This window comes from Anopheles arabiensis, chromosome 2, assembly GCF_016920715.1.
Source record: "Anopheles arabiensis isolate DONGOLA chromosome 2, AaraD3, whole genome shotgun sequence".
NCBI classification, from domain to species: Eukaryota; Metazoa; Arthropoda; class Insecta; order Diptera; family Culicidae; genus Anopheles; species Anopheles arabiensis.
The window spans coordinates 24,649,363-24,675,201 of NC_053517.1; the positions used below are offsets into that span (position 1 = coordinate 24,649,363).

The following is a 25,839-nucleotide window of genomic DNA, read 5'->3' on the forward strand; positions in this document are numbered from 1 at the left end:
TTGATCGTGAGTTTTCTTTTGGATGAGTATTTCAGTAGCTGAAAGGATGAGAGAAGAAGTTTGCAGAAGGGTGTGAGTGTGTGAGTGTGGGTAAATGTAATGTTCTTCGATCGTTATCCTTTAAAGGGAGAGGTGGAAGGGTTTTAAAGGAGCGAAGGATATTCGGCCAGTTTTTTCGGTAGTTGTGTGTGAGTGTGTGTGTATGTGTGTGTCTTGTATGTCAGAAAGAAAGGAAGCGAGGGTTTTCCAGTACCAGAAAAGGTGGCCACGTCATTTCTTCCGTTTCACTTATTATTCAAGCATTTTTACAGGGAGATATATATGCGGAGGAACAGGATATGATGAGAAAATAAGCATCAGTTGTAGACGGATCCAAGGGCCGTAGCCAGGCAAAGGATGACGATCAACACCACTGCTAGGCTTAGTAGTAACAGCAACAGCAACAGCAGCAGAAGGATATGGTAGACGTCTTTTGTGGTAGTGTTGTGTTCTACTATGTTAACTGCACCAACCGCTCCGTAATTATGTATTCGTTTAGAAGTAGCATTATAGAGGGAAGGGACAAGCGCTTGATATCGGTTTTTCGATTTGGTGATGTTATACATTATGATATCAGGAAGAAGATGCTGGTTTTTTCCATTTTGCTAAAACGTTCATTCGCGTTTTGACGCCACTTTCGTTTCAAATTCTATACTAAAGTTTGGTAGATTTCACATTTCTAGCAGATTGCACACTATATCCTAGGAGGGGGTAGGTGTATGGAACGAAACTAGAATTCAGACCATGTAAGGAGTTTCGAAATATTATTTAGCAATGTTTCCAGTGTACGTATCTTTTCATTAGGATATATCCTTTTGGAATTGGAAGTTTGATTGAGTTTTCCTGTGCACATCGTCCCTTCTACACTAACCCGAATTCGCTGTCGTAAATGGACAATCATTTTTAATGTCGTTTTTCAGTCTATCTTAACAAGGAGATGGCTCCTCATCGAGCATCAATTTTGACTAGATCGAGTCGGCAAAACACTTCATTTTAAATGAATGCAATGTTACTAATGTCGTCCGCGTTGCAGACGGTAACCCCAATTCATTAAGAATGGAGCTTAAATCTTGTTTGCGCGTATGCTGATCATATTCTTTCTAACACATTTCTTCTACACGATGGCAGGCGTTGTCGCGCGTTGTTGTTAACACTTTACAATCAATTGAATTTAATTAATTTATTTCTATTTCTTTTCACCATTTTATTTTTCTTTCTACTATATTTTACCCTCTTTTTAATGTAATCCACCAGTATGTGTTGCCGTTCTATATTTTATACTCGCTTTCTATATTGTGTTCGTGTGTGCGTGCAATGGGTTCCATTGGTGTGTTCGTATTGTTTTTCGACACACATACCACCTGTGTGCTATTATGTTAAATCTAAATTTGGTCCTATGTATGCTAAGTGTGCCCCCAAATGCTGGTGGCCGCAATGGCGGCGGAACTAGCAGGTAGGTTGATTACAATACTTACTTTGTGTGTTCATCCTTGCATTGGCACGAGGAGACGGTGAAGGTGGAGGGATGGATTTGGCAAAGTTTCGGTAAGTTTGATTTTGTTTTTGAATTTGTGTTTTTCCTGTTGATCCCAGTGATCTTTTTTGTGTAGTACATTTATTGTCTTTGTTTGAGTAAGTGTTGGAACATTATATATACACATTAATCTATATTTTATCAATAAACTTCAAGCACAATAACCAACAAAATGAAGCTTTTTTAATGAAGAAATTAAGATAACTGAAGTTAATAAATCCGAAAACAAAAGTTCAAACGATCGACAGTTCAAAGCGGAATGATAGACCAACATTCTGCTCGAAACGCATATTCCTGACCGTGAGTAATCGAAATCAAAATATCACCTTTCTCAGATTGATGATTCTGTTTCGAAATGTATATCTTAGCTTTTTATATTTTTCAACTGAAATTTCCTAACACAGTATTTCAATTAAACAGTTTCTATTTACCCCTTTCTTGTTAAACCCTTTTGTTGAAGTCAACCGCCCAAATTGAGTGCTAGAGCCCAATCTAGATTCATCGTTCAGTTTTCTCACTATCACCTACGCCGCCACCTTCACCGCTGTTATGCGATCCTTGACGGTCACGGTCCTCGTACCGTTTGGTTTGCTGGCTCGGCCTTTGATTCTCTCTCCTAATGGTTGGTGTAAAAGATGGCACTAGTTGTTGATGCTGTACCTGCTGCTGTGGCTCCTGCGCCTGCTCATGAAGATGAGAAGAAGGATGCTGCTGTTGATGGTGGTGCGTTGCAATCAACGCTGCAGGATACTGAGGACTGAATGGTGTCAGCAAGCCGTTAACAGCGGCAAATGTCCTGTAAAGAAATTGGTATATGTACGATATATTAGACTGGACTGGAGCTACCATTACTCGGAAGCGGTTTGGGTCTCACCGATACTGCTGGTCGATTTGTGCCTTCTCGATGCGCTTATCTTTCGCGCGACGATTCTGGAACCATATTTTGATTTGTGTTTCGGAAAGCTTCAACACTTCCGCCAGCTCGAACCGTCTGCCTCGGGAAATGTATTCGTTTCGGTGAAATTCTACCTCCAGTCGGAGCGTTTGCTCGCTGCTGAACGTGGTGCGCTGGCGGCGTGGACGTCCTTCCTTTTTGCGACGTCTGGCCACTAAGAAGAAAAGGCGTGTGTGTGAGATTTTCGTGAAGCATTAGTTTATTTGCGGATATTTATGGCAGTTCTATTTAGATATGGAGCTATAGAATATGGGTTTTTTTTTATCATGTGATCAATGATTATCATCCAAAGTCGTTAGCTGTACCTAAAACATAAGTATCCTGTCTGATTACGTTTTTTTGTTCCAAGTACGTAAGCCAATGCAACATTGCACAATATAATCTAGGGTATGCAGATGCTCCCATGGTCCTATTAGACAGGCAACGAACTCATTAAAGTATCGTATCCAGTCATAGATTGATGTAGCAAAGAAGGTGGTACCAGTAATGAATTTCGATCCTAATAGGGATGATTGCTAATCGAATATTGGATCAATCTCTCTAGCTATATTAGGTTAAAAATCATCATACAAATAGATGGAGGGAGAGATATCTATTTCCATTATCCAGTACTAGGAAGAACTTAAACTCCAGCAAACTTCGACAGTAGTTTAAGCATGTCCAATACTCGGACGTTTCTTGTTTGTTCAGTATGTACATACAGACATGAATTCCGTACATAATTATAATAAATTATCCGGCGCTACAACCGCTTTGCGGTCTTGGCCTGCCTCAGGAGTGTCCGAAACCGCTGACGGTCTCGCGCCTTCGTCTGCCAGTACGTTATCCCGGCCTCAATGGCGGACGCCTCCACGCCATCTTGCCACCTCAATTTGGGCCTACCACGCCTCCTCTGTCCTTGCGGACGGCCTAAAAAGACTTTACAACATGGACACCAGCCCACCGGAGCCTGGCGAGCTTGATACGCTGCACGACAGTGAGGTCGCGGTACATCTCGTATAGCTCGTCATTATATCGGCTCCTCCATTGTCCTTCCACACATACGGGCCAAGTATCCTTCTGAGCATCTTCCTCTCGAACGCGGCTAAGAGGGTTTCGTCAGATTTGGACAGTGTCCATGTCTCAGAGGCGTATGTGAGTACCGGAGCTATATAGGTACTATATAGTCCCAGCTTCGTCCGTCGCGACAGGTTCTTTGAGGTGAACTGATTTTTCAGGCTGTAGAATGACCGGTTGGCAGCCAATTCCGTACAAAATAATTAAAAATCCTCAATGAAGCAAACGTTCGAGAGAAGATAGTCTTATCATATGGGAGGAATTCTACAACGGTCAACTATAATTTCGATGATTACGGCACACTAATAGTTGCATGTATTGCTGTATACGGTAACTCTAGCCGAATAGCTGAGAATGAGTTGAGTAGACAATTACTAGTGTGATGGCAACTAATCAATGTAATTATGCGTGCTGCATTGAGCTATCTACACTCTTTATAGCTCGGCACGCTCAATGAAACTCTGGAGTTCTATGTAGCTCCGAACGGCGCATTACATATCTAATTTACACGCTTGTTGGACGATACTGTTCATTAGAGCGTTTTCGTTACTAATCGAAGCACAGATCATATGTAGCCTGCATATAGAGGGATTCACAGGGTCCAGCTGACATCATTCACGATGAAGAACCTCTCTGTGGCTCTTGCGATACGTACACAACATGAGTTGCATTGCGGTAGCAGCTCTTCAGCCTTTATTTATTGGATATAAGGATATCAATACTTGCAAATAGCTTTGCTCAGACTTGTGCAAATATTTCTATTTCATTATAAATTGCATAGAAAAATTGTAGAAAATGCACCGTAAAACTACGATTCATACAGAAGTGAAATCCTACTGTGAATTTAGGTTACATTTCCTTGCGTAGCAATAATCCATTGCATGTCCAAAACGGTTCCGCAAATTATTCCTTGCTTTTGCTACTCAATCATAACGACTCTTACAATGATAATAATGATGATGATAAGGTACGAAGATGATGATGATGAAGATTATACTACGATGAATTCCAATGAAAGCATTCTTTTGCACCTGCTTGTTCCCCTCCCCTCTTCACAGAAAATGGAAAACCCATTCGGGCACGGATTTCAACAAACTGCTGCCATGGAACGATATGCTGCGCGCCGGAGGATGACGGGTGATGGTCCCGGGTATATCTCTGATTGTGTGTTTTCACAATCCGGGCCCGCATTTCCCCTAGTGCCTAGTTCTGCCCTCGCCATTGGAGGTTTGGGTTTATTTTTCTGACCGTTTCCGCGCGCACCAAGGCGATTATCAGCAACGATCGTGGGAGAATTGTAATATGAATTTTATTTGTATTGTATTTTGAGTGCGCGGTACGGGATGATACCAGATCCTTCTTCGCTTCATTCATTGGCAGTTCAGGGCTGCATAAACCAACGCGCGTGAATTCTCTTTTCCCCTCTGTCCGTTGATTACCATTGCTGCTGTTGTTGGTTGGTTTGTTTCTGCTGTACGAGGTTGTAAACAGCATCTTGGCCAGCGTCTTGTTCTTAATGAAAGTGAGCTCAGGTGAAATGATCAGGATTGGCAAATTCTACTCCAGCAGCAGTATAGTCAATCGGGGTGAGGAATTTGCGGAGAAAGATGAGAGTTTCCTTCAGAGATTTGTGGCTTATTTTAATTGGAGGGGGAACGAAGTTAATTAGTGGGAAAAGGAGTAAGAAGTTGATTAAAACCGTCTGAATTATCTTTGTTCAAGTAAACTACTCAGTTTGGGTACTATTTGTTCATTTATATTAATGTTTAAATGTTACTGCTTTAGGATGTTCTTAAAGGAAAATTAAGACGAATGAATCAGCTATCTGGCATTATAAAGGAAAGTTTATCAGTAGTTAAGTAGTTTGTCATTCTACTGATGCTGTTGTTAATAATTCTATTTATAATAATTGTTTAATTGATTGGTATTTTGATTTCAATCGATTGAAAACAACCCTATGACGGCCACAGTGCCCTAATCATGTGTTACGATGTGCTTAATCCGATGCACCCAGCAGTATACGTTCCCATGGATCAAGCCGCGCGCACTGTACGGGGTGCTCTCCATATCATCGCGCTTCGTTCGTGTTTTCCAATCGGATTGAAATTTAACAAAACACTTTCCACCTTCTTCCTTCTGTCGGCACCAGGCAGCAGAAAGTAAAAAAGAAGTAGAATAAACTGGCCAATAACAATCATTGCTCGTTCCAATTGACGGTAAGGCAGGCGTAAAAATTATCATCTGTTGTTCGACGGACGGTTTTTCACACTGTGGTTTGTGGTCTGTGTCCTTTCCGCCCGCCATTCACTTGTCGTCGGCGCGCCCCCTGCCTCCCGAGTCAGCAATATGATGATAATTCCTCTGCAATCATGGAAACCGACCCGATGGGAGGGAATGATTTAGTTAGTTCGGGTCTGGTTGTCCCTCTCCTTCTCTCCCTGTTAGCACCACTCTGATGGGGACGGGAGAAAAGCAATCCGGCTTTTCACAGCGCTGGAAGAAAACCGTCGACGACGGCGGCTCTTGTCTCCCGAAACCAGAAAAGGAAAACAAGTGGAAAAACATCCCTTTTCCTCAACCCGCGTCACCCGATCCGACGAGCACGAGCACCACCGAGGACGGTTCCTATTGTCCACCGGAAACGATGCGTAAACGTACTTTTGCCAACAACAGGCGCTTTCCTCGTCCTTCTCACTTCCCTTCCTCGTGCGTCTATTCTACGTGCGTGCTGCTTGCATATGCGGTCGTGTCTTGTGCGTGTGTTGTTGCTATAATATTTATTTGCTGTTGTCTGCCGCTGGGTGAAGAAAAAAAGAGAAGAATTGGGAGATAATCCTACCCCCTCTCTCCATGAATCATCTCCCAACCGCCCTCTGGGCTGCTGTTGTTGTTGGTGGTTGAAAAACTAACTTTTTCCCTCGCTTGTTGGTGGATGCGGTCTATGTGTGTGGCTCGGTGTGGGTGATTGTTTCGTATTGTCGTTGTCGTCAGTGCAAGGCGTGAAAGCGGAACCAAGTGTGTCTCCCAGAATTACGCGCGCGCGCGCCTATGTTTTATGTCCCCATAAGAGGGGTGGGAATATCATTGCGCGCTGAGAAGAATGAGGTACTGTTGTTACGAAACGTGTGTAGAGTGTGTCGAGGGGTAAGGGGTACCGATCTTTACGCTAGAACAAAACAAGCAAAGCGATCATATTTTGCCGCTCGAGCGTAACAATTGGCGAATGTCGTCTCTAATGTCGGCCAGATGTCGTGCGTGCTGTATGAGAATCTTCTTCTCCATGTGCTGTCTCTGCCTTGTGGTGTGTTTTTTGGTGGCACATCATTTTAATATGGTAGGGGAAGGTAATTAATTGTTTACAATATGATAATTGTCCTTTGATATTGGAGAATCAGTTAACGATGCGATAGAGAGAAAGAGGAGTGCATTTTTTAGTGTGTTAAGCCTTAAGAAGGCGGTTGAGAGGTACGAAAGCTGAATTCAATTAGTATTTATTATGTATAGTTTATGGTCGGTCCCTTGGTACGGTCGTCATTTCGCACTACTTAACAATATGCCCGTCGTAGGTTCCATCGTTTGGAGCGACCACCCTTAGCAAGCACTGACTATCCGGCAGCTTGGTACGTTTAGAAGGTTTGTGAAGCGACCTTGGCCGCAACGGTATTATTTGTTAGCTGTTTCACCTGTATAGGTCGCCGGCATGACTGCTTAGGTCGTTACGCCAAAAAGAAGATATCATTTATGTTGCTATTTTTTAAACTGCATGAACATAATCCAAAGCACAATGTGCATAAAATTAACGAAAAATTAAATGTTTTGTAAATACATAAAACATTACCGTCCTTTTTATATGGTTCTTCAACACAATATAAGTTGCGGTGGTATTTTCAAAATGTTCCCAAACTCTTAAACTTTTCAACTTTCTTAAATTCTAAACAATCGCACAAAACAAACAAATTCTAAACAATTTATTTTTCATGTCATCCTCGAAACTTTTGACGGTCGGGTCTTTTGCGGGTCACTTGTCCTAGATTTGGAGGTCAACATGCCCGTCATAGGTTCAAGCCCCTAATGAACCGTATCCTTATACGTAGGACTTACTATCCTGCTATGGTAATCAATAAGTCACTGAAAGCCAACCCCATTAGTGGTACAGGTGGGCCTTTGCCGACAACAGTTGTGGCACCAAAGAAGAAGAAGCAATGGGATGAAAGTATTGCCATGTTTTGGATTTGTTTCCAACTATTTCAACATAATATATCTTTAACGTATTAGCATTATATATTAAAAACTACCATGCAAGTAAAAATAGCTCATTATTTATTGATATAAATGGTCAGATATGTCTCTTACTTCGCTATTTAGTCGTGTCTAAGATTCACAGTTATTTGTTTTTTGAGGGAGTACACCACATGGTTTTTTTCCTATTTTGAAAAATTGCAATATGCCTGGAGGAAATGCATTTCCTGCATGCCTTAGTCACATATTTCCGATTCCATAATTACTCCTCAGCAACTGGCAGGGTACCAATATAGGAGCGATAGGCGATAGGGTTACATTTGAAAACGGAATTACCTCAAACTTTATTTTTCTGAAATCAATCATTGTCCAGCCGAGGGAAGCGTGTAAATATGCGGTGCAAATTGTGTGGTAAAATCAGTTTGCAGTAATTTGAGACACCCCAAGAAAGCCGACCAAACTCTCTTTCTCTCTTTCTCTTACACTGCACTCCAAAAAGTCGTCCCTCGGTGTCCGACTAATAATCGGTGCGCGCACCGATTTCCCCCCATTCTCCACCTGCGGCATAATGCACATATCATCCACCGGTGTTACCGGAGGTCATCCAAAAGGGTTCTGAAGGCATTCCGCAATACCGGCTCGTAAGGTTTCTTTTTTTTCCTCCGTTACGGGGGCTCCTTTTTTCGCCGATGAACGTCCATGCGGTGTCCAGTGTTTTGTGTTCTTACCTACTCCCTCTAATCCCATGAGAGAGTGTCCCCGCCCGTCAAGGCTCATTGACTTGTGCGGCTCAGGAAAAAAAGGGTTCATCACCTTTGCACGCGGACAGGGCAAAGAAGTGAAACAAACCCGCCACTGCTGCACCGACGACTGCACTGCAGCGCAATCCCGTTCGGAACAACTGCTCACGTCCGGCGGGTTTGGGCCTCCAAAAGGGGTCGCCCGGTCCGTTTTGTGTAATCTTTTAATAAGCCATAAAAATTACGGCATTTCGGTAGACGGGGCGCACCTCCCGGTCACCGTTTCTTTCTGTGTTTCTTTCTGGACAAAGTTGTTGGTGACCTTTCTGTGGGGAACGGGGAGACACGGACCATATGGTTGTTTCTCCTTCAAGAGAAAAGGGAATTGAGGAAAAAGGGAAGTGAATCTGAAAAGGTAGCGGAGATTGATTTCTTGTTTGGGGTAGAAGGTATTAACCGGCCACGGAAGGATATTGTCGTCGTCTAGCATGTGTAAAAGTATCGCCTTACCAACACCGGACATTGAAACTGGCGGTGAGTGGGTGATTGAAAAGTGATCGTCTGGGAGCAGCCAAACGTTTGGAAGAAATCCGTTAGTTTTTGGCAAAATGAGCCTAGAATGTCTCGGGTTTTTTGGAGGAACACTGGTCTGGTCTGGTCTGGTGACCGAATGGTAGAAATGTTCACAGTTATCCCATAGAATATCATCGTATGTACATCGAGTGGCGATTACATTACCGTCGTGGATTCAATTCTCAAACAAGCCAAACAGCCCATACGGACAACTTTCTTGCAAATGGAGCTCAATCAATCACAGATAGCCATGCCTATTAGTTTGAATCCTTAGTTACTGGTCTAGAGCGATCATAGAGCCTAACCTAAGGCTCAACTTAGAGCCTTTACGGACATTACGTAGTTTGTAAAGCCGACTAGACTCCGTTGTTGGTCGTTGGTCATTGTCCCAAGAAGATTAAGATAAAAAGAGCACAATTCTAATTGATCGTTCAAAAATCTCCGAAGTATTGTTTAATCATTGCCATTTAAATGCATATTTGTTTTTAAATTGCCTTTAGATGGATGTCAATTGCATCCTGATTAAATTTATTAAAGTAACGAACAGTAATGATCAATACATTTAGGTTCTTATGATCCTCGGCCATAGACAAGCACGATCAATACAAGTAATTTTAAATAACAGGGTCACAGGCTGTTTAGCAGACACTCATTCGTGGTCGGGTGTTGTTCGATTCCCATGAGTGTATGATTTGTGGCTAAAACAAAAGTTACAGAGATATCCTTATGAGGGGGGCCTAGGTAGGAAGATTTCCCGAATACTTCTTCGTGTATTGTAACGTAACGAGCCAAAAGTCAAAAAATACTTAAGAAAGTGTTTCTTCACTCCTAAAATCCTGTTGGTATTTCTGATGAAAGTGGACTAAAATACAAGGACACACCTCCACTTGGATTGGAGATCTTCGACAAGGATTGTAAGATCGACCCTTAGTCATCAAGCTGCAAGCGAGCATTTTAGGATCGATCGATTTCCCATGCCATGTGAAAACCAAATCAAAATTTTTGTTGCACTTTTTCACCTTTTTCGATTTAGAAAAAACACACTGACTTAAAAATTAAACACTAAATTTACTTACGAAAAGCGGACAATCCCGCCGGCAGTTGCGGTCCATCGTGTGCGATACCAAAAAACGGCCGAAACGAAGGAGGCCCATAACTTCCTGCGCCTGCACCTCCCGTGGACGAAAAGAACGTTGACACGGCCATGCTGCCGGGTGGCGGCCGATGTTGCAATCCTCCCACCAACGCCGGGTCACCCGGTTGCGTCAAATGGGGTGCCGGCACCGGTAAAACACCGCCGGAGGATGACTGTTGTGGAGTGACTGCCAAAAATCCGTAACATTGGCCACCTATCGTCGTGGGGGCCGGATATTCGGAAGCACAAGCAGAGGAGGAAGTGATACCGTAATGGCGCAATGGGGGGTAAGTCGGTGGTTGTCGAGGGTGGTCACCGCCGGCGGGTTGTAGTCGGGGTGAGCCAATGCTTGCATCCTGCGACGAATCTTCCTCAATGTCCACTGCGAGCGAGGAACGCGGGCTGCCGGAACTGATCGAACTGTTCACTGAGACGGATTTTTGCGAATTACTAGAAGAATTGTGGTCATGATGGTGGTGTCGGTGGGTTTCATCAATAAGAGCACACGGATCACTAGCCTTTGTCACTGTCACGTACACATTTCGATCGCGCACTTCATCACTGCTGCCGTTGGCAGAACCGTTGTTGTTGTTGTTGGTGGTGGCACGTTTGTCATCCCGCTCGAGGTGACCGTACAGTCGCTCGAAGAACTTTCGCGGCGATAGGGGCCGGTTCACTATCGGTGGTTCACACGCGGTAGAACCGGGCCCGGGCGGTGGTTCACTACTACTGTACGGAAGGTGCAGCTCGTTGCTGGCCATCGGACCACTTTCGGCGAGCATTTTGGCCACGGTGAGATGGTCCGACACAACACTTTGATTTTGCGAAATTCCAAATCCCGATCCACCTGTGCGGAAGGTTTAACCGGCTCTGAGAATCGTCCCGTTGGGCAGGAAGAATTTATGCTTCCCGCTCGCTCTCCTGTGCGTATGAGTGTGTGGTGCTAATGGCGAACGTTCGGTGTGTAACATAATGCTGCTGGCGGCGTTGCACCGTGCCGGTTTTTGCATGCAGAAGACACCTGACCTACGGAGGAATGTAACGAATAATGGAGTAAACAATCGCCGTGATTGGTGGATGCTGCTGGACCAATCAGAGCGGAGCAGTAGGGCAGCATGGCAATTTGGCATCCCTGGCATCCCCTAGCAACGGTTCTGTGCGCATGTGCACGGTTTTAGTTCAAAGGTGTTCAAAGCGAAGGGCTCGTAAAAATGCACAAACGTTAAATAATTGTATAGCTTGACAGTAAAATAATGTAATATCTAGATAACAGTGAGTTGTGAGAACAAAGTGTTTCCATACATTTAAAATAATTTTTAAAAAAGTTACATTTCCTCGATGCTGTCAGTTGCCTTACCAGAGCCACCCTGTGGTTAATATTGTTCGAATTTGAAGTTGTTGGTAAAGCTTTTTTTCAGACTCTTCATTATATTTTTATATGTTTAATGTTTTGAGAGAGTTTTTTGTTGACTTTCTAAAAGATTTCAAGGTTGCTTATAGCATGTTATAATTGAGGTAAAATGAATTGCCATGGCTCATGTCTGATATACGTGCTGTTATTGAATTTATTATGGGATTATTTTGTCTAAAATCAACTTCAACTAAGCTCTAACATCATTTACATCAAAAACAAGCAATTCGTTGGGGGGCAAAAGAAAATCAACGTAAAATTGCTATCCCCTGGCAATAATGCTGGCAGTGTGTTTTGACAACTCGATAGCAGTTTTTTTTCTTCTTCTTTGGTTTGACAGCCGCTCGAACTTGCAGCTTGTTGTTTTGGTGTCATCACCCGAACTGCAACAGCTGGGAAAGTTGGGTACTGCACGCGAAAACGACCTGCTGCGCGCTGTGCACACGGAGGCATTACGTAGAAAAGGCTGGGTGAAAAACCTGTACAAGTTTCCAATTTGCCCCAGGTTGGCCGTTTTGTGCTGCGCCCGCCACAATGTACGCCCGACGGCAGCCTCAAAGCATTGCAATCGGTTGGTGAGCATATCGTGTGCTGGTAGGCGGAAGGAGCAGGAGGGTGATCAGTACGGCGATTGTGTCGTCAGCACGGGGGGGTCGCTCCGACGGTACATTCTGCCCCCGGCCGAACGATGGCCGATGCGGATTGGAAGCAGCGGGTCGGAATACCGATTGATTTTAGCACCGACGAGGATGAGGACAGTGACAGTACCGAGACGGTCTGCAGGTAAGTGTTGTGCCCCCTGTGCGTAACATACGGAACCAGACAGAGCTAGCACTATCACACCCATCATACGGTTGGGTGGATAGGAGGGGGAGGACAAGCCCGCCGAAGAGTATTGCTAAACAAACAAACGAAACGGCCCGAAGGTCACGATGAATGATGGGCGGCAAAAGGGTGATAGTGTGTGTCTTGTAGGATTTTTTGTGGTGGCATTTACACGATTGAACAATGTGTCGTTTCAGCAGTAATGGACGCGGTGCGACGGTATGCGGCTTGGACCACTTACCCCCTGCTCACCCCATAAACGCATAATGAACGTGTGTAATTCGATCGCGAACGGCCTGTGGCGCAAAAATAGCCCATGGCGGGCTCTAGCAGGCGGCACCAACCACCACCACCACTATCCGAGCCAGAAAGTTGAAGGAAACGTGTTAGTGACGGCACTCCAAAATCTACTTCGTCAGCTAATTTAGGGCATTACCACCGGGTAGAAACGGGCTGATAGGGTTCAGCGTAACATATCCCCCTTGCCACTCAACCCTCTTTGCGCATTGTTTGTCGTCACAATTAGCGCAAAGAGAGATCGGCTGGCGTTGTGACGCTACCGCGTCGACGGCAGTGCGTTGCCACCGTGCGGACGGGAGTGTAGTGAAATATCTAATATACCCCTATAGCGATTGATTTTCCGTGCGTGTTTGTGTGTTTGTGAGCTTTCATTAAAACAAAATTAAAACCTGTCCCCCTCCCACCCCCTGGCCCATGATAGCGAGATACACGATCTTATCGGGAGAACTGGGAAAAGGTCAGTGACAATGTTCCATCAAGTCCCACAGCCGCCATATCAGTCCACAATCCACTTCAAACGGTGATCCGGGGTTGGGTGAGGACAGTGTACAATCAATCGCCGGTTTTGTTGTTTTTTTTTCGGATGGAAGGTTGTTTTTGCAGCATTTGTCCGGGAGACGTTGATCGTGCCCCACCGGGAAGACAAAGGGCGGGGGGATGCGGGCATGGATCGGGCGCATTGTATCGTGTTGTATAATTAATGATAAGCGATCAGAGGATGGGAAGTAATACACGGCACTACTACCACCCACCCCCCCATCCCTCTTGGCACACTATCTAGGCGATAGCGCGAATTAACGCGTGAACGGGACACGTGTCGGTGCCGGCAAAAACGCGTACTAGTGGCGGCGACGATGTGGCGCTGTGTTAGTTTGCGCCCCCTTTGTACGTATCGTACGTAACGTGTGAGCTTGCTGCTTAAAACGTTGCTGCTAAAAGAGCGGCTACGATTAATACAGCGTATTCTGCCTGATTGCCTTGCGACGTTCAACCGATCGAACTGCCGGTGACGTATGCAGTATGGACATTTCCATTTTTCTAATGCCAAGCAACGCTTACTGGAATTCTTTGTGTATGCGATCTGTGTAATCTCTTGATGCTTTCTTGTTTAGCCAAAGCACACACATACACACACAGCACACATTCGTCAGCAGGATCAACAGTTGGGTGACATTATTCATCAAAATCGCATCGCCCGGCTCGGAAAATCCCTTCCATATTGCAGCTAGCTACAATGTAAAGTCGGATCCTCTCTGTCTTTCCTTCTTGTCCGGTCTATTAAGCGACCAAACTGTATGTCCAAGGTTCGGTATCGGGTTTTCTACCAATGGCTTGTCGGTTTACGCATACAACACGAACAACAACTGAAAAAAAGGGAAGCAAAAGAAACCCCCCGATCTAACCGTCGTGAAGGAGACCTACACAATACCTTTACCTCGCCGGGCAGTGTCCAGTGGGCAGGAGCAGCAGCAGCAGGCAACACACACATCGTGCGCTTGATGATAAGATAAGAACCTTGTCTTGATTTGGCTGCTAGAGCGCGAAACAGCCCGACCCAACACCTTCTTTTTGGTGTCTGTGCTGCTGCCGGGAGGGTTACCGCGTATCGGTTTAGTTCGCGTTTACCGTCCGCCACCATCGGCAACCCGCTGTGTGTCCGTTTGTTTGTGGGAAATAGCAAAGAAAAGGGAAATTCTTCCCTTGCTTTTACAACAGTGCGTTTAAGTGCGTTTGTACCACCACACACACACACACACACACACTTTCGATCGAACTCGGACGCACATCCGGTCCAGCTGCTGTACCACCATTCGTTACATGTGCTTCTTCTTTCCCCTTTTTTCCCAGCAATACCGAACCGGGCGCCACGCGACAGTTCCGCGGGGAGGAATTTGCCGATTCGACCGAGTCGCAGGAGCTGGAGGAAGCGCTACACGCGTCGTCCATCGACGAGGTGCTGAATCAGTGGGCCGATCAGTATGGCAGTACGCCGCCGCGGACGCGCATAAAGAACAAAAACCGCAGCAGCAAGCAAAGGATGTGAGTATTGTGGTGTTTCGCTGGGAGGGGGGGGGAGGAAGGGATGCCACACTGCCATGCTTTTATTGCCGATAGGATAGTGCAAAGACGTGCCTTTCCCCCTCCTTTTTTACGATGGTTCGTGGGAGGTCCGGGGTCCGATCGATCGTTATGGCAGCGTAGCTAGACGCAACGAGCAAACATACACAGGCACACACAGATACTCACACATGAAGTAAAAAACGGATCAAAAGTGCATTGCTTGAGTGTGATTAGATAAAAATTGCAAACGACTGGCAAGCGCAACTAGACGGCGTTTAAAAATAGGCGCTCGATAGCCTGGAAGGAAGTGTGTGTTTTCGTTCCACTCCTAAGATTACCGTTTTTAAATAGCAAAAACCCGTGCGCCTGTATGTGTAAGAGCGATTAGAAGTGGTGCTGCAATTGATATACTTGTTTGATGTTTCTGTTACACATTTACACAATTTTTCTGTTAAATGATAGCAACACACATAATCGACAGAAGCACACGCGTTTTCGAGAGTATAATGTTTAGCCGAGTATTAAACTAAGGCCATGATGATTCATCAAAAAACGAATGGAGTTCGTTTTCCTTCTATTTGTTGACGTTATCAGATTAGAAATCAATTGTGGTCACGCGTAAGACTTGTGTGTATATTTGCGTTAGAAAATGTCAGGCTGATTTTGTGTACACATTTATGTTTGAATTTAATTTTAATACCCCCTCTTTTGCTCTATTTTTTCCCCAGGGAGGGAACGGTGAAGATGCGTACGGGTGGTGGCCGTTTGGCCCGCCCGCGTACCGACCGGCGCAACACCGTCGACTGCGCCCTGCTCAACCAGATGATCATGGAACCGGCGAACGGCGAGGAGAAGGTACGCAGCGACAAACGATCGACCCAGCTGCTGCGTGACTCGGAGCGAGATATAAAAATGTCGGCCGCTGCCACCGTACTACCGCTGCGTGCGTCCGCCAACTACGGCTCGCAGCTTCCGGCCGGAGCGGGCGGGCCCGTGCTGGAGGAGCGAGCGGAAAGCTTACCACTATCGGTTCCGGGCGGACTAGGTGGGCTGGTGGCAGTGGGCAGTGGTGCGGCTGGATCGCCCGCCCCGCCGCCGACACTGATCGAGTCGTGCAATCGGTTCATGAGCGTAACGTCCCGGCCGGTTGGGTGTCGCATCTCGGCACCGCCGGTTGCGTACCGTGATGTCATCTTTAACAGCCAGCCGGGCGTTATCGAGGGTGTGGGCGGGGCGCGGACGGTCGACTGTGCGATACCGCAGAACAGGATCAACTTCCACGCGACCTTTTCCGACCTGATCAAGCTCGGTAGCGTGGACAAGGAGCGGGCGGCCCGGTCGGGCGTCCTGTCGAACGAGGAGCGCCTGTGGCAGACGCACGTGAACGATCTGATCTGGCTCGAGCTGCAAGCGTGGCATGCGGACCGGTCGATCGAGCAGCAGGACCGGTTGCTGTGCCAGGCGCGGCACGAGATCGGCGATCTGCTGGAGGAAATTATGTCCTTTCGCTTCCAGCGCAAACCGGCCGCCGTGCGGCGGGCGGGAAGCGAAACGAGCACCGGGACGACAGCGGACAGCGGTATTGAGACGGCCACCACCACTGGTGGCGTGGAGGGCAATCGGTTCTGCTTCGGCTGCCTGTCGATGTACTGCAAGGACTGTCTGGAGGTGCAGACGGCCGCGATGAAGCAGGTGGAGGAGCTGCTGCTGCGGCTGGAATCGAAGGAGTGCCTGTTTCCGTCGTCCCGTGCGATGGGCAGCGCGTTCCCGGTGTACCAGAGCGAAGCGTTCGTGAACCGCGTCAAGGCGATGTGCCTGTGGTACAACATGACGCGCCAGCACCGTATGACGCTGCTGATACTGGGCAAGCTGCTCGCCCGGTTGCAGGGTCCGTCGAAGAAGGAATCGTCCATCCATTGGCCCATCATGGAGCACCATGCGGAAGGGTCGTCTTCGTCGTCGGTGCAGGATGAGAGTGGTAGCAGCGCGGACAGTGGAGCCCATTACAGTGCGAACGGTGGCGGTGGCAGCACGTCCGGGTCGGGATCGGGCACAAGCAGTAACTGCTCGAAGCGGGTCCAGTTTGCGGACGGTGGTGGATGCTGCGCAGGCGATGGCAGCGCGTCCGAGAGCGTGAACAGCGACGAGACGGACTTTTCCGACCTGTCGCTTAACCGGGAGCGACCGTATCCGGGCGACACCGAGTACGGGCGCTACATGAACAATTTAAACTTTTACAACGAACACACACTGACGGAGCTGTCGGCCCAGTCGGCCTCAAGCATGGGAAATGCCTTATACCGGTGAGTTGGAAATGTAAGTTTGGGTGAAGCTCTCGTTTGACAAACCTCCCCTCCTCTTTCTTTCAGAAAATACATCGAAAATGTGCTGAAGTGTCGTGGCTTGGGCAAATCGCTCACGTTCCTGCACCGGCTGCACAACGTGGTGCTGCGCAAGGCACAGCTGACGCTGGAAAAGCCGGGCCGCCAGCAGGAGGATGACTGCCTGTTTGACGAGGAGGACGTGCCGTGCATAGAGCCGCCGCTCGAGCGCGAACAGGAGATCGAGCTGCGCCGGTACGGTGCGTGGAGCGAGGAGGCGAAGCAGCTCAACCTTCCCTCGTACGTGTCCGCCTTCCTGTTCCTGTCGCTCATCCCGCTCGAGGTCATACACGAGTTTCTGAAGATGCGGCTCGAAACGCGCCCGAAGCAACCGAACCCGCTCAGCCTCGAGCAGCACATCAAGGAGCTGAAGGAGGGCCTCACGCTCGCCATGATACACCGGGAGCGGTTCCAGAAGCACATCAACACGGTGCTGTCCGATCGGGAACAGGAGCTGAACAAGTACATGCACCAGATGGAGCTGTTCGACGACACGGTGCGGAACATTTTCGAGCTGTACCTGGAGCTGTGCGAACAGTGGATACTGGACACGGTGCCGGAGGGCCACCAGAAGGCGGTGCTGGACGAGGAGTGGCGCTTTACCAAGCTCATCAGCCCGATGATACCGCGGGAGCACGGACCGGCGGCCCGGCGGTTCTGCAGCATCGTCGAGCGGGTGCTGGAGCGCACCGGGAGCGATATGATGCGCCAGCTGAAAGAGCTGATGGAGAAGAGCCAGCAGATCGACTCGACGACGGATGGCAAGAAGTGGCAGTTCTTTGCGCTGTGCCGCGAGACGCAGCGCATGTTTACGGTGTCGCGCGAGAAGGCACTGAAAACGATGGCGTTCGCCAAGACGCTGTTCCGTGATCTGGAGCATGCCGACTTCCATCGCGATCACTGCGAGGACGACTCGGAGAGCGAGCTGCTCAATGGCGGTGACGATGGTGACGATCTCGAGCTGGTCGGTGTGGTGCTGCGCAGTGGCAGCTTGCGGCGCAGTGCGCGAGGCGCGCCCGATGCGGCAAACTCGATTGGCCACACGCGCAGCCCCGTCTGCTCGGAGGTGGTGGAAAGCTTGCAGATGCTGAAACGAAACGCGCTGCTGCTGCGCAACAAGCTGGCGGCCGTGATCGAGGAGCTGCAGCTGCTGTGTTCGGACGAATCGCTGGAAGAGTTCGACGAAATCGATCGTCTCGGGGCGCTGACGCGGGTGCGCGAGATACTGCACCAGGGGTACAAGTTTGGGTTCGAGTACCACAAGGATGTGGCGCGGTTGTACGAGACCAGGCTGAACAACTGCCGGGACGGCGAGTCCGAGCTGATGCTGGCCAAGGCGATCATACAGTTCGCGAAGCTGTGGATGAACTTTGTGATGGAGCGGTGCGAGCGGGGGCGCGGTCTGCGGCCCCGGTGGGCGAACCAGGGACTGGAGTTTCTGATTGCCGCGTGTGATCCGCTCTGCACCAGCCACCTGACCGATGCGGAGTTTGAGGATTTGAAGCTCAAGATGGACGCATGCATCTCGCACGTGATCGGTAACATATGCGAGCCGGAGCGCATACGCAAGTCGCCGCGGTCGCGCAAATCGTCACCGTCACCGTCGGCAGCAGCAGTAGCAGCAGCAGCGGCGGCGGGCGGTGGCACGCCCACCGTAACGACGGGCCGGGCTTCGATTCCGATGGTTAACTTGCCGAGCAAAAGCTTCCAGAATCAGCTCAGCCTGCGGGAGGACGGCGTGATGCTGCGCACAAACAGCCCGATCGAGGCGGCCGACCTGTACCGCAAGCAGACGTCCTGCGATAACGTGACCGAGGTGAAGTTGCGCGTCCCCTCGACACCGAACGCAGCGTCGCTGGTGGCGGGGGAGCTGTGCGTGCACGGTACGCGCCCGCTGCGCCAGCTGCGTGTGCGCGACGCGGTAAACAAGCTCGACTGCGAGCTGGACGAGTGGCTGCGGGAGCGCAACCTGATCGGAAATGTGAAGGAAATTAGCTACTACAGCCGCACGCTCAACCGGGCGCGCAGCGTCAACTTTAGCTGGCACCGGGGCATCAAGATTGGGCAGGGCCGGTTCGGCAAGGTGTACACGGCGGTGAACAACTCGACCGGCGAGCTGATGGCGATGAAGGAGATCGCCATACAGCCGGGCGAAACGGCCGCCATACGGAAGGTGGCGGAGGAGCTGAAGATTTTCGAAGGCATCAGCCATCAGCACCTGGTGAAGTATTACGGAGTGGAAGTGCACCGGGTAAGTGGACCAGGGGTGGCGCAAGAAGACGGCAATCATTATGTGTGTAATAATCATGTTCATTTCATCTGTTTTCGCAGGAAGAGCTGATCATTTTCATGGAACTCTGCCCGGAGGGTACGCTCGAGAGCTTGGTCGAGCTGAACGGGGGACTGCCGGAAGCGCAAACGCGTCGCTACACGCATCAGCTGCTGTCGGCCGTCGCCGAGCTGCATCGGAACGGCGTCGTGCACCGGGACATCAAAACAGCCAACATATTTCTGCACAAGGACGGCAACTGTTTGAAGCTGGGCGATTTCGGCTCGGCCGTCAAGATACAGGCCCACACCACGATGGCGGGTGAGCTGAAGGGATACGTCGGGACGCAAGGTAAGCGGAATGGTGTAGCGTTTTACTACAGTACAGTGTCTTAATTGTTGTGTTTACTTGTTTTTGTTTTGTTTACTCCGCAGCGTATATGGCACCGGAAGTGTTCACACGCAACAACACGGAGGGGCATGGCCGGGCTGCCGATATCTGGTCGGTTGGTTGTGTCGTGGTGGAAATGTCATCGGGACGGGTAAGAAGTAGATCCTTGTTCGATTGGTTTGCAATTTTCTCTTTTTCTTAAACTGCTTTTCATTCCAACCCCCTCCAACAGCGACCGTGGCATCAGTTTGATTCGAACTTTCAAATCATGTTCAAAGTGGGCATGGGCGAATCGCCCGAAATTCCAGAAAATCTCTCCGAAGAGGGCAAAGATTTCGTCGGCATCTGTTTGCAGCACGATCCGAAGGATCGTCAGAAGGCGGACGAGCTGCTGCAGCACATATTCTGCAAGGTAAAAAGCTTGTTCGAGGGGAGGGGGTCATCGGACAAGGACGAGAAGTAACATGAATAACCTACTCAATCTCTTGCAGTTTACTTTCTACGATCCTGAGGCAATCGACAAGAAGCTACGTGGAACATTCCGGCGGAATTTAAAGTCTACTACCAGCGCCAGCTCTTAGGAATGTTGTCGCGGTTAGCTAAGACGCGGAGGGAAACAGTCTTGGTCTGTTTACTGCTATTAGTTTTACTTAAGCTGGGAAAGTATACACTCAGAGTGTAAACTTTGTTGCCTAATCACGAGGTATTCACACCAACACATACACACGCGCGGATAAGGAAAAGGAACAAAACCGAAGGGAACATTGATTGATGGCCAGTGCTTAATGTTTTGTCGTCGTAATGTATGTGTGTGTGTCCGTAAGTATGACTATATTATACATGTTTTACACCGTAGTAAGTAAAAAAAAAAACAAACACTCCCCACAAACACTGCGCTATGCGCAAATAGGACTTAGTAGTACACCGACTACTTAAACATGTGTACCTCCCCAGGCCCCAATTTCTGGTTTTACTTCGTTTTTGACTGCCTCTCCACGTTCTACTGTTTTGGTTTTCGATCAAAAAGAAACTGCTGCTCTATATATACTTACGTAATTGTCAGTGATCAAACACCTACTAGATTAAGAATGAACGGGTATATTTTTAAATGTAAGAGACAGCGACAGGACCTCCAAGTTTGTACGAAGTGTTTATACACAACATAATACATGTAACATGTTGCAGTGTGCAGTAATCTGCAATGCAAAAACCTACCATTTCATGGGTAAATGTCTGAACATTTAAACTGGAAAGAACTGAATGCAACGATAAAGCAACACAAAGTTTTGGTTTTGCTCTGCTGTACGGGTAGTTGATTCTTTTTATTATTATTGATTTATTATAGTACGTTCACTCACAACACGCACACGACCGACATTTGCGTAACAGGCTTACTGCGTAACAGGGCATGGCAGCCGATAGACCGTCATGATTATGGGGCATTTTAAATTGTACTAAACACTCCCAACTCGTATTTCGAGTCGATTCCTTCAATAAGCACGTTCTGAGTGAAATGTGATTTTTGTTTTTACTGTTTACTTAAGCCTGTTCCATGAAGTTGGCCACGAATCGATCGTGTGCTGAAACTCAAACCATATGTTATGCGGGATAAGCACAACACAGCAGTAGTCTACAGCGACAGCAGAGTTAAACACCGTTTTAAACACGTTGCTAAAAGCTAAAAGCAAGTTTAATACTCGGTACACGCCAACCACCACCACCCGGCACGAGGCTAAGACTAACAGAAAACGCCCGTCTAAACATGTATACACACGCCACTAAATGCTAGCAATAGTTCTCTCATTGAACAACAACACCATACTTAACACCACAGCCTTAAATGGCTGTGAATAATCCCTAAACGCTATTACCACGCGCCACAGCTAAATGCATGCATTTTGCTGCTGCGTTTACTCTACCGCGCAAAACTGCAAACATCTGCTTGCGTTAAGAGCGATGGATGCGTGATGCGCATGGCATCGTTGCTAAAAAATGTGACATGTGTAGGAGACACTTTGGCGGGGTCTGATCCGCTGAAGTGGTAGGATTTGTTTCGTTTTTTTCTTTCCTTTACTATGCTTTTATAGAGCTGATATGTAATCGATATGTATGTTAATCGTTCCTAATGGTGTTGATATGTGTATGGCGTGCGATAGTAATGTGTCCAATGCACCGTGAAGTTCCTTCCATGATGGACACAACATGCCGCAAACGATCGTAGGTAGCCAGTGCTCGAAGCAATTTTCCAATTGACGTGCACGGCTTCTTTATGCTTCTTCTGCCACTCTCTGTTACATTCTTCTGCACTAACCTTTCTATACTCACGCTATTGGGAATTCACACATTGTTCACGATGCAAACGATTATCGATCGACACACGATTGTGATGAAATCTTTCGGTTTTTCCAATATGCTAATAGTTAATAATATATATTGTTATATACGTTTTTTACCTGAATCGTTCGATTCCATGCGCCTAATGATGAATGGACAAGATTATACTGTGCGGGCATATTAAATATGTATACATGTATGTATGTATATACTGAGCTCATGCCATGCCATGGAGGTGTGTGCTACTTCTACTACAACTATAAACGCACTGCCAGCGCGCACACACACACTTGCACCAATGTGTTTGCGGGGTGCACTATGCATTTTCCGATGCTACTTCAATAGGATAGCCTTTTTAATACGTTACTTATATACTTTGATAGTTTTGTGTTTTTTTTTGTTGCGCTGTTTAGCAGTAGCGCAACTCATGTAAATGGATTTTTAATCAACATGTCTGTTAAATATTTGCTACAATAATAATGACTAGCTTGAATCTGGTGTAAATAAGCCCTGAACAAAAGCACATAACATAACCGTAACGTTTAAAACGCATTCTTGGGTTTTACTTTACTAAAATACATCTCTGTAAGCAAGTAACGTTTCTAAGCATTTGTTTAAGATAAGATAAGTGTACATTTGATCTGCTGAAAGAAAGTGATCACCCTGTTTCTTGTTATGCTAATAATATTGTTTTTTTTTCGATACAATGTTCCTTTTGAAGTGAACTTATTAACAACAACGCATGGTTTAACGCTTGCCATCAGTTGGAATGATAAATGCTTTAGTCTCATGTTATTGGATAAATAGAGAGTGCTTTAAAATCGGGTTTCTTTTAACAACAAGAATCACAACTACATCAACAATATGCGATAGAATTAAGCAACGGATTTTAGCTGCACTTACATCATTGTTAATGTTTTACATTGGGCTTAATCAACCAAAACTTCCAATCGCGCACACACCACCCTTAAAGGGGGACGAACGTCTCTGCATCACCAACCGCGGGTGCACGACAGACATCGATGTACGCGATCAACAGAAGTGTGGTATATTTGTATATATTGCTACTACACGATTATCCAGTTTTGATGAATTGGTAATAATCAATAACGGGTAAAATCACAATAATAAGCAGCGGGGGGAACGTGTGTGTAATACTATGCGAAAGTCCCACACGCCTTCAAGGGGAGAGAAATAGCAACAACAAACAAACAAACAATTCCTATCCTTCCCTTTTGTTATAGTTTTGTATATAGTAACACTATTCGGCGGCCGGAAAGTTGCCTTCCAGCACCACCATTCCCTTACAAGCTAATGATATGTATCCGTTTCTTTGGTTGTTCCGCGATCGGTGTGAATCTTCCCGGATCTTCCCGGGAAAGATCGCACGATACGAAAGCTTTACACAGACCAATTTGGATTAAAACTGATATGTTTCGTTTTCTTGATATGTTTCATGTGTACGCCCGCTTTAGCGCACTACACCTTTGCTTCTGCTGCAAGCGATCTTCACGATCGTCCTTATCCTCCGTTGCGCTCCATTCCATTCTCCGTGTTCGTGTTCGTTCGTTTAAGGCCACCGGCGATGTATAGTAGCGAATTAGTAGCGAACATGTTTGTTTTAGTAAGAAGAAGAGGGTTTTTTTCTTATGTGTGTTATGATGCCTCTTAGGAGAGCAAATCGCGCATGGCGTCGAGCGAATCCTGCAGCGAGCGGGCGAACCGGGACGCGCTCGTCTTGTCCGATGTGAAGAAGGCCGAAAGGCAGAAGATGATTTCGTTCGGGTGCGGATTGTACGACGCACCGTAGCCGTGCGGTGTGACCGGTCCATACCCCATGAAGCTGTTGGTCGAGCAGGCCACCTAAAATATGTTGCAAGAGAGAGAGAGAGAGAGGGTGCCAAGCGAATGATTGCGGGAGTGAAATAGAAGAAAAAGGTTAAGTTGATTTTAATGATTCAAAACGGCGACTTTGTCCTTCCGAATTTGTTCGATGAGCTCCACGGGGAGTGACGCGAGGTTCCATATCTGTCCAAGGGTGCCGCGGGGTGCAATTGAAATGAGACAGTGGTGCAGTACCCACAGTGGTGGTTTTTTGGGGTGGGGTGCATTCGGTGCGTTGGTGCAAGTAGATATCATAACGCTTATCCCGGGTGCGTGTGTGCATGGTGGGGTGCCGTCTAGTGCGTGTCATCCAAGTGCAAGTTCATCTCCTTCGTCCTTCCCCTCCCTTTCCCTACCCTGTACCTGGCTAGTGGAAAGAAGAAAACAGTTAGCAATCTTGTAACACTCGTCCGTGAAGAGCTCGTGCAAGATCCCCTCCCGCTCCCGACAGGCCTCCCTCAGCCCGAGCAGATGGATGTCGATGCCGTAGCCGAGAATGTTCTGCACCATGACCTCGGTTTGCCGGGCGGCGGCACATCGGAACAGCTCCCGCAGATGGTCCTTCTGTAGACGACAACAAGCGAAGGAAGAACAACAAAAAAAAGTACCAAAAAACCAAAAAAAGGAGAAAAAAAGAAAACCGCAACCAAGCGACGGAAAAGCATACGCACAATATTAGTCTAGCGCGAGTCTCTAGGCAACCCTCTCACATCCAAGGATGCAGCGATAGTTCGATGTGTTCGAATAGGAAGAGGTGAAGGAAGCTGGCCGAATCATAGAGGAGTTGTGTGTGTGTGTGTGCGTGTGTGTCCGGAGAACTCACGGGATATGGGGAATGGGAAGTAGGGGAGAGGGCGACTTTTTGCATTGGTTCTTTACATACACTGTAAATACTGAAAGTTACTTTTTTGACATCCCCGGCGGCCTCGGCACTGTAGTCGTCCTCCTTGTCGCTTTCGAGCGTCACGTTCGCGCCCTCGCCCTGGCACATCGCTTTGGCCCACTCGAGCGCCTCCAGGCTGGCGGAGCGGATGCAGTCGACCCGCCCGAGCAGGAACCGCCGGGTCGAGGCACTTTCGTACGTGCTGACCAGATGTCCATAGAGCCTGGAACGACGAGAGTGATGAGTGGGTGCGAGGAATGATGTCTGGTGAACGTTTGCATCGCTGTCCGCGCCACTTACTTGTAGTAGGCGAGCTGCAGTGCCAGCTGAATGTACACGTCCGGGCTGACCTGGCAGGCTTTGATGAAGTTCTTCCCGTACGGCTTGTACCGGTAGACGTAGAAGTCGAGATCCTCAATCCGTCTAGAATGTGAGGGGTTAAGTAGTAATGAGGTATAGCGAAGGGATTCAACTCAACTCAATGGGTTACTCAGATTAAGATTCATTAATCTCAGTGATTCATCAAAGTGATTGAATGATTCATTGTATCTGAAACTCGATTTTTTAGATTCACGAATTTTTAGACATTGGAATATCTAAAGGACTATAAATCGCTAAAGATGTGTGCGTGTCTCTTAAGAGTATGGAATCTTTTGAGATTCATGAGTCATTGCGTATTAGATTCGTGATTCGATTCGCTTAACAAAGAAACTTGATATCATAATTTTAAATTCTAGTTCATTGATTAACTTTGAGAATTCATTCAGTTCATGACTCCTAATCAGAGTACCTATCCGTATCTGAAGATTCGTGATTCTCAAATGATTCAT

At 47.4% G+C, this 25,839-nt stretch overlaps 3 protein-coding genes across 6 annotated transcripts in view; 1 reads left to right on the forward strand and 2 right to left on the reverse strand.

Moving 5' to 3' along the window:
• Positions 1-1,562: 1,562 nt before the first annotated feature.
• On the reverse strand, positions 1,563-11,130 carry LOC120902220 (homeobox protein rough). Its single transcript, XM_040310787.1, has 3 exons — positions 10,213-11,130; positions 2,448-2,682; positions 1,563-2,369 (listed from the first exon to the last, which is right to left on the reverse strand). Exons 1-3 carry the CDS (start codon positions 11,051-11,053, stop codon positions 2,072-2,074), a joined length of 1,374 nt encoding a protein of 457 aa, XP_040166721.1. The 5' UTR covers positions 11,054-11,130; the 3' UTR covers positions 1,563-2,071.
• Positions 11,131-12,026: 896 nt separating this feature from the next.
• On the forward strand, positions 12,027-21,122 carry LOC120896359 (mitogen-activated protein kinase kinase kinase 4). 3 transcript variants are annotated; one of them, XM_040300407.1, is made up of 9 exons: positions 12,375-12,465; positions 12,708-12,892; positions 14,656-14,847; positions 15,597-17,171; positions 17,238-19,500; positions 19,581-19,869; positions 19,953-20,059; positions 20,141-20,320; positions 20,400-21,122. In XM_040300407.1, the coding sequence occupies exons 2-9, from the start codon at positions 12,729-12,731 to the stop codon at positions 20,487-20,489; spliced, it is 4,860 nt and encodes a 1,619-aa protein (XP_040156341.1). In that variant the 5' UTR covers positions 12,375-12,465; positions 12,708-12,728; the 3' UTR covers positions 20,490-21,122. The 3 variants fall into 3 exon arrangements, with proteins under 3 accessions (XP_040156342.1, XP_040156341.1, XP_040156343.1); XM_040300408.1 differs by lacking the exon at positions 12,708-12,892 and having other exon boundaries at positions 12,027-12,465; XM_040300409.1 differs by lacking the exons at positions 12,375-12,465; positions 12,708-12,892 and adding an exon at positions 14,417-14,532.
• A 70-nt stretch (positions 21,123-21,192) lies between these two features.
• LOC120896360 (vesicular acetylcholine transporter-like) overlaps positions 21,193-25,839 on the reverse strand; it is a 41,047-nt gene continuing 36,400 nt past the window's right edge. Inside the window, exons 6-9 of one of the 2 annotated variants that reach the window (XM_040300412.1) lie at positions 25,310-25,432; positions 25,010-25,232; positions 24,490-24,690; positions 21,193-24,105 (exon numbers count right to left, since the gene is read on the reverse strand). In XM_040300412.1, the coding sequence (XP_040156346.1) occupies positions 23,911-24,105; positions 24,490-24,690; positions 25,010-25,232; positions 25,310-25,432 (742 nt within the window). In that variant the 3' untranslated portion in view covers positions 21,193-23,910. The remainder of the gene's footprint in view (positions 24,106-24,489; positions 24,691-25,009; positions 25,233-25,309; positions 25,433-25,839) is intronic. The other variant, XM_040300410.1, reaches the window with a different exon arrangement.